The sequence below is a fragment of the Nylanderia fulva genome, unplaced genomic scaffold, assembly GCF_048542155.1.
Source record: "Nylanderia fulva isolate GAGA-0341 unplaced genomic scaffold, ASM4854215v1 Scaffold131, whole genome shotgun sequence".
Lineage (NCBI taxonomy): Eukaryota > Metazoa > Arthropoda > Insecta > Hymenoptera > Formicidae > Nylanderia > Nylanderia fulva.
The window spans coordinates 58,215-67,138 of NW_028189529.1; the positions used below are offsets into that span (position 1 = coordinate 58,215).

Sequence of the window (8,924 nt, forward strand, 5' to 3'; positions counted from 1 at the left end):
ATTTGGATAAGAAACTGCGGTAAGTAAAAATATAAAATTCTTGAAAACGTAAAAATATTTGATAACGTAAAAAGGTGAACTTTGAAAAATAAGGAACTTAAAAATTGCACTAATAAATGGGCTATATATATGTGAGCCGTGCGCGGATGTAAGGTGTGTTATATCGAAATTTAATTAATAGAATTGAGAATTAATCCCAATTTTAAGTCTTACAAATGTCCAAGCTAATTTTTTGTACCTCGTGTACATTTTTGAAAGTTATATCGAAAAATTAAATTTCAATATGCGTCTTACATCTCACATTTCGCATACGGCTCACATATAGCCTATTTATCTCTTATACTTTATTTCAACCCTTATAGAAATTTATTACTAGTAACGCCAATTTATCACTTATTTCGAGTAATTAATCACTTTTATTTCGAATACTTAAATTACTGTATATTATAGTATTTTAAATACTCAAAATAAGTGATTAATTGGCGTAGTGATAAATTTCTACAAGAGAATAAGGAGCCTTTAAATTCTTAATGTAAAAAATTTCAAGTAATTTTCTTTAATAAAATTTAATTAAAAAATTTAATTAAAAAATTTTTGAACACTGTGTTATATCACATTTAAAATCGTGATTATTTCAATAAAAAAACATTTTATGTGTAAAAAATATATTTTTTATATTTAATAAATTTTATATATATATGCATATATGTAAAATATTCTCTCTCTCTCTCTCTCTCTCTCACACACACACACACACACACACACACACACACAACGGGGGCCAAATCTCTCAAATTGGTCTCATGATCAATTAGCCTGGATTCGCACCAGGGGCAAAGTCTGTTGGTAATGTCAAACGAATTTAGCCTGGACTTGCACCAGGGGCAAAGTCTTTTGGTCGAGTCTACGAAATTTAGCACGGACTCGAACCAGGGGCAAAGTCTTTTGGTTCAAGTCTACGAATTTAGCACGGACTCGAACCAGGGGCAAAGTGTGTCGGTAAGGGGCAAAGTCTATTGCACGAAGATGGCGGTCTCTTCTTTAGGCAGGCCTTTGGCGATCTGTCTATTAATCTGTGACAGAGCATTGTCACCATATGTTTCAACAAGAATTCTGTGTGCTTCAGCTGCAGATTTCTTTTAAATAAAGCAGTGCAATAAAATTCCCCGCAAAAACACTTTATTTGGCACAAAAGTAGACATTTTCGCAATAGGTAATTAAACACGTGGTTGACACTGTGGTAAACTGTATCTACTAGAATTTGAGGTTACATATAGTACTACTTAGCTGATGCGTTTCCGTACGAAATTCCATGCACAGAGTGCCGCTACGCCATCTTTTAAGAAACAGCGAGAACTTATTCAAGGACCTAATAGTTTATATGAGATCCAAAATTCGTCCGTTAGATACATAATTTATCCATTTAAAATCCATAAATGACCAATAATGGACGACTTATGGACGTCCAGACCAGTTGCAAACGGACGTACAATGGACGTCCTTTGTACGTCCGCTGCAGGTAATCTGGACATCCGATGGATGTACACAATGTCCGACCGGACATCCGTTGTACGTACATAGGATGTACTTGTGCTTATTGGGATATTTATTCAATTTATTAAGACTATAAAAAGAGAGTTTAACATCCATATCTTTAATGATGTTTCTATATTGTTCAGTGAGTGTCGGTAAGAATGGGATGCAGAAATATGAGACCTTTAAATTTTGGTCATTCTTGTTTATAAGAATATTCCGTTGTTCTATTAAATGTTTTAGTCTTTCGTTCATGGTGTCAAAAATCAATTTCAGAGGATAGTTATTTTCGAGTAATATTTTGATTACTAACTCTAAATTTTCTTTGTGAAATTCTGGATTTGATAATAAGAAGGCTCGATCCACCAACCTCATTATCGTACCTCGTTTTTGACTCAAACGGTGTTGAGAAAGGAAGTTCAGACATCTACCAGAAAACGTTAATACATAGACTACCTAAGATATAAAAGTTAAAAAACATAAACAACTAACTATTTTCACCGTTGTGTGGTCGTCTCTCTGAAAGATAAAAATCATTCGTTATTGTAACCTCGAGCAATCAACATCTGAAAGCCTTCACGTCACAATATAATATCTTACTCGATTTAATTGTAAGTCTATTTTTATTAATTTACTTATCTTTCAATGTTAATTTTTCGTATACAATGATTTTATAAACATATTAACAATTGCTGTTATCGAGATTCGCAACCGACCTCGTAACCGAACAATTAGCGAGAGATTTGTTTCGCGACAATTACATAGAATGACGATTAGAGGAACAGAATATATAAAAATGCTCAGGTTTAAAAATGCGTTGATTTCGTTTCTTAAAAAAATAGCTTGACGTAGTTTTATGCGAATAACTGTGTTTCTGTATAGTTTTATTATATTGACAGTTATGAATAATTGATTGTTTATTTCTATTCATCTTTAATTTTAAATGATGCGCTGAAGAAGGTTGAAAAAGGCAACCGAATAAACGTTCGAACTTCTTTCTGTCTAATATTTTATGTTATAAATCTTTTTCCACAAATAAATATTAATGAATGAACTTAATTAGCTCTTATTGCTTTTTATATGTATATTAATTTTTTAAAGAGCTGTTACAAATTATATTAGAAATAAAATTTGTAATAAAGTTGGCTAACTTTAAATTCAATTTTTATTACAAATAATATTTCAACTTTTCTTATTAATTAAAATTTTGCATTAATTGGATACTTTTTTAAACTATTTGAATAATATAATTAAACAAAATGCTATCAATTAAAGATAAATAAAAATATATAATAAAAATTTACATAAATAATTCACAGATTATAAAATATACGAAAAAATGCACACATATATATACATAACACAAATATATTATAAATATTCTGAAATTCTTGTTATAGCAAAAAATTAAAATGTATGAACTTAACATAAATCACTTAAAAAACCATCAGATTTTACATATTAATTAACACCTGAATTATTACACAGTAATATTATAAATAAAATAATAATATAAATATTATTGTAAATTAATTAACAATACTCATACTAGAAAATAATTACTTATTGTATGTTTTATGATACAAAAAATTGATATTTCATGTTACTAATTTAACTCAGAAATAAATATTTTTATCGGCTCTCAATATAAATAATATAAGTATGCTGTCTTCTAAGCTGGGCAATAGAGCCAAGGAAACGAAACGAAAAATTAATTAAACGGAACTGTATCTCAATTTGAGATCCCAAAGTTCCACATATAAATTAATTTCGAAACTTACATATGGAGAAATAAGCGAGAAAAATATAGGTCCGAAAAGTCGCTGAAGCGGGAAACGAACCCGCGTCTTTCACTTTCCGGGCGACTGCTCTTACCAACTAAGCTATTCAGACCCTTTCGATCCTATATTTTTCATTTGCCTTTTTAGTAGATGTTAGTAAATACCGCCGTGATTAGCCCAAGGCGTGAATAAACTCAGAAATAAATATTTTTATCGGCTCTCAATATAAATAATATAAGTATGCTGTCTTCTAAGCTGGGCAATAGAGCCAAGGAAACGAAACGAAAAATTAATTAAACGGAACTGTATCTCAATTTGAGATCCCAAAGTTCCACATATAAATTAATTTCGAAACTTACATATGGAGAAATAAGCGAGAAAAATATAGGTCCGAAAAGTCGCTGAAGCGGGAATCGAACCCGCGTCTTTCACTTTCCGGGCGACTGCTCTTACCAACTAAGCTATTCAGACCCTTTCGATCCTATATTTTTCATTTGCCTTTTTAGTAGATGTTAGTAAATACCGCCGTGATTAGCCCAAGGCGTGAATAAACTCAGAAATAAATATTTTTATCGGCTCTCAATATAAATAATATAAGTATGCTGTCTTCTAAGCTGGGCAATAGAGCCAAGGAAACATTTAATTAATTTTTCGTTTCGTTTCCTTGGCATTCACTAACATCTACTAAAAAGGCAAATGAAAAATATAGGATCGAAAGGGTCTGAATAGCTTAGTTGGTAAGAACAGTCGCCCGGAAAGTGAAAGACGCGGGTTCGATTCCCGCTTCAGCGACTTTTCGGACCTATATTTTTCTCGCTTATTTCTCCATATGTAAGTTTCGAAATTAATTTATATGTGGAACTTTGGGATCTCAAATTGAGATACAGTTCCGTTTAATTAATTTTTCGTTTCGTTTCCTTGGCTCTATTGCCCAGCTTAGAAGACAGCATACTTATATTATTACTAATTTAAGTTATTGTAGATTATATCAAATAATATCACCCATATACACGCGCGTACACACATACATACACACATTATTATAAAATTCAATTTGCAAAAATATGCAATATAACATTCATTGTTATCGTATTGTTTGAGACATATGCAGTGGCGTTAACATTAACTCAAAAGCAGTGTCCTTCAAATTTGCACCACGCAGATTTGCATCCTGTAAGTCAGAGCCAGATAAGTCACAGCACTAAAAAAATAATGTAAACATGTAAACATGTAAATATATAAATATACATATTAGTAGAGTAGTAAAGATAAAAATATACTATTAGCAATAAAATATATATGTGATATATGTATACGTAATATATACATAATATTATTGTACCTCCAAATCAGCACCAGCCAAAACAGCAGACCTCAAAACGCAGTTCTTAAGAATAGCATTTTTTAATGTGGCTACTCGGAGGTTGACAGCTGCCATATTACTACCTTCAAGATTAGCACCTTTCAAATTTACACCTTCCATATTTGCCGGTAGACCACCAGGATCTTCAAAATTGCATGAATGCAGATTAGCTGCGGCCAAATTTGCACATGACATTTTAACGCATACAAGTTGTGCACCTTGCAAATTAGCATGAGATAAATCAGCACGCTCGAAACAACATCCTGATAAATTAGCACCTGCCAGACTACAATGGTGCATGATAGCATACTGTAAAACATAAATATAGACATGATTTTCTGCTAACATATTGTTTCAATTACATTAATTAATTTAACTTTTACAATGCATAAAATAAATTGTACCTTGAAGTTAATATTCCTAAGATCTAGTTTTGAAAGATCAGCTCTTACAAAATCAACTCCCTGGAATCTAAGTTCTGCATTAGTTGGTGTTGACATGATGGCTTTAAGTACATCTTTGCGAGTTAGAGATATAAGACCCTCTTTCTGCAATTCTTCCTTTTCTGCCATTGCAGTAAGGATTCGAATAGCACCTTCAATACCATAAAAACAAGCTTCTGCCAATACTCCTGAATTAAGATAATTATTTTGTTTTCATTAATAAATATTATATTATATCTATATATACATATATATATATATATATATATATGTGTGTGTGTGTGTGTGTGTGTGTGTGTGTGTGTGGGTGTGTATAGTATTAAATTAAAAAGAATATATACCAGCTATATTAACATTTGAATCAAGTATTATTTGACCATGCCTCAAATAATTTAATAATGGTTCAAAATATGCAGGACTTCTGTCAATTAAATATGCTCCATTATGATCTTGTCTACTTGGCTGTATTGCATGTTCCGCATCTGTAGTTTCTGTAAACATTCTATATATAAAAGCATGATATTATTATATTATTATTATGTTATTTTAATACAACTGTAAAACATTCGTTTTATTGTTGAAATATTTTTTGTATATAAAAAATATTGTATATTTAACTGTAAAATGTTAAAATGTACAACTTATCTTATACTTTTAAAATATGTATAATATAATCAATAAGATATTTTTATTAAAAATATCAAAATAAAGTATACCTCATTAAAATACTTATTCTGTGATGTTATTTCTTAAATAATGCACATTTTATTCTTCAATAAATGTATTATACATATTGCAAACTTGACTTTGAATTTTCAAGTCAATTTTCTTATCAACTTAATTTCAATTACCATATAATTGTATATTATTATAGGCACACACAAGAAAATGCTTAGTTTTTTAAATATTTAGAATAAAAAATATATTATAATAATTAAGCTAATAATTAGAAATAGATAAAATACAATACCTTGCTAACATACTCATAGGCTCTTTCTTTGTCAAAGTGTTTCTAGTTGTGGTAAAATATTTTCCTCCAATATTCAGTGTAATCCATTCTGAATTTGTATTTACTCGATCATAACTACACACTTTATTTATGTGTATAAAATTTTCTCCATTTGAAACATACAGAATGTCATCATCTCTATAAAAAAAGTTGCTTTTATTATTTAATAATTTATTATCATATTAAGTATTTATAAAAAAAGAATATATCTGTTATAAAGAAATATTGCACACAATTAAATTATATATAAAATTTTGATAAAAAATCATGAAATATAAACAAACATCTTACCTAATTAATTTAATATCATCAATTTCTCCACCTTGTGATGTAAAAATTTTTTTTGCAGTTATATCAAATTTTGTACTAGCCGCTGATAATAATTCATCCAATGAGTGAGTCACCACTAATACCTATATATAAATAAATTCCACATAATGAAAAATACAATATACATCTATATTATTGTTACTAAATTCAATAATTTTTAAAGTATATGCACAATAAATCAAACTTATTAGACAAGAGATAATTTTTTAAATTTGAGACAAAAATATTATATTAAATATTCAATATATAAAAAAAAATATATAAAATATACATAAAATATAAAATATATATAAACAGAAAAGGAAAGGGAGAAATGGAAAACAAAAATATAATAATTATAACTATAAACAAAATATATTACCTTGCCATTAACATCAGTTCCATTGACGAAAATAATTACTCTCTTCATAATTGTATCGTATAATAGATTATACTAAATTAACGAAATTTTTATATTTCGAAGAAAATGTCAAAAAATAAATTGCTTTAAGGGTCGGCAGTACACCCAGGCAAACTCCGAATTGATATTGGAGACCTCGTGCGGTGACAACGCGAAACTCCGGTTTCAGTGTTGCCAACGCCGAGAAATCAATTCTCGGGTTTTATGTAGTGGTGTATGTCTGTACACGTACATACACCACTGCATCGCTCACGCGGACGCACGTAAGAGAGACAAGGACCGATAATCACGTGTTCTCCTTGTTCCTCTACCGTGCCGGTATACGTGAGATGCCGCCTAAAAATGCTTTCTGGCCTTCCGTAGCAGAAAGCAGTAACGTAGCAAGACTAATAAGCACCCATTTTTGTAAATTTTATATATGCTTATGCACATATGTGGATATATTATTTATATATAAATATATATATATATAAAATATACTAATTTACTCTCAATTATATATGCTACTGTTATTATTTATCATTAGACAATTATAAAACAGAGGTTATAGATTTGGTCTGACTACACTGGCCTCAAATTAAAGTTGTATATATATTTATTTTAACATTTCGACCATACGGGATGTGGTCCTTTTCAAAAATACAGATTGGAATATCAGAGAGTTACAGCATTTCGTCTTTAAGATGTAAGCGCAAATTATGATTCGGAGAGATTTAACTTGTCAAATAATAAAATATAAAATAAATTATAAAACATATACATATATAATTTGTAGTGCTATATATATATATGTTTTATAATTGTCTAATGATAAATAATAACAGTAGCATAATTGAAAGTAAATTAGTCTACAATGTTAGACACGGGTACTTGTTAGGTTTGATAATTTATTGCTTATACTTTTTCGAGAGACAAGAATAAGAGAACGAATATAAATTATTATTAGCTTGTATAGCAATCATAGATTGACGAATATGCGTTGGTTATTCTTGATTTCTTTCTATTATTGATGTTATTGTATAATTTGCTCCATAAATACTTATAACATAAAAGAACTTATGTCGAGTAATATTGATCAATGCAAAGGATGTTCAGTATGTATCACCCAGTAAATTATTAGAGTTCAAATATATCAATATCAATTTTTTAATAATATATTGGAATACAGAGAAATGATAAAAAAATATATTTCAGCAATAAAAATTTTATAAATATATTGAAAATATTTTTACTAAACGCGCGCGCGCGCGCGCGCGCACACACACACACACACACACACACACACACACACACCCACATACACACTATATAAATGCAAAATAATACAGAAAATAAATTTTTAATAAAAATCAACATACCAGCTATTTGTGTGTGCATATGTAGCTGCGAGCATGCAACGGATTTATTACTTGATAAATTTATTTACGGACTTATTTTGCATTTATATATATATATATATATATATATATATATATATATATATATAGTGTATGTAATTGTAAAAATGATTAAAATATTTTCAATATTTAAAAATTTTCAAGTTTATCGCCTTATATTTCTATAATTTTTCTATATTCTAATATATTGTAAAAAAATTGATATTGATATATTTGAACTCAAGTTTTTTACGTGATTGAATATTATTGCATTGAGCCATCATACGTTACTCGTAAGTTCTTTTACATTATAATAGTATTTATGTAGCAGAGAGAAAGAGATAAGAGAGAGATTATACAATACAACTTTAATAATCGAAAAAATCACGATAACGCTATTGTCATATCTATGTGTGTGCATATATATAAACATATTAATTTGCATATTATCTACCCAGACAGCACCAAGTCTAAAATTGACGCATAAGATAGCATTAAGAAATCTTTAAGACAGCTATCTTATGATATGATATCAAAAAGACATCTTATAAAGATATCTTACGCGCCAATTTTGGACTTGGTGTTGTTTGGGTATATAAATAAAATATGTACACAAATAAAATAATATTTGCATAAATATTATTTTATTTGTACATATTTTATTTACATAGATTATATGCAAATATTTA

The 8,924-nt window shown here is 29.0% G+C and overlaps 1 protein-coding gene across 1 annotated transcript; it reads right to left on the reverse strand.

The window, feature by feature from the left end:
* Positions 1–1,152: 1,152 nt before the first annotated feature.
* LOC114929712 (BTB/POZ domain-containing protein KCTD9) lies at positions 1,153–8,049 on the reverse strand. The gene is made up of 7 exons (XM_085479888.1): positions 6,821–8,049; positions 6,421–6,542; positions 6,091–6,267; positions 5,462–5,622; positions 5,082–5,308; positions 4,657–4,986; positions 1,153–4,515 (listed from the first exon to the last, which is right to left on the reverse strand). The coding sequence occupies exons 1-7, from the start codon at positions 6,866–6,868 to the stop codon at positions 4,399–4,401; spliced, it is 1,182 nt and encodes a 393-aa protein (XP_085336014.1). The 5' UTR covers positions 6,869–8,049; the 3' UTR covers positions 1,153–4,398.
* Positions 8,050–8,924: the final 875 nt, after the last annotated feature.

Coding starts and splice junctions, on each gene's coding strand:
- LOC114929712 (XM_085479888.1), bottom strand. CDS start 6,868: ATGAAGAGAGTAATTATTTTCGTCAATGGAACTGATGTTAATGGCAAG. Junction 5,623..6,090: donor CCTATGAGTATGTTAGCAAG/GTATTGTATTTT, acceptor TTTTATATATAG/AATGTTTACAGAAACTACAG. Junction 4,516..4,656: donor TGGCTGGTGCTGATTTGGAG/GTACAATAATAT, acceptor TTATTTTTTTAG/TGCTGTGACTTATCTGGCTC.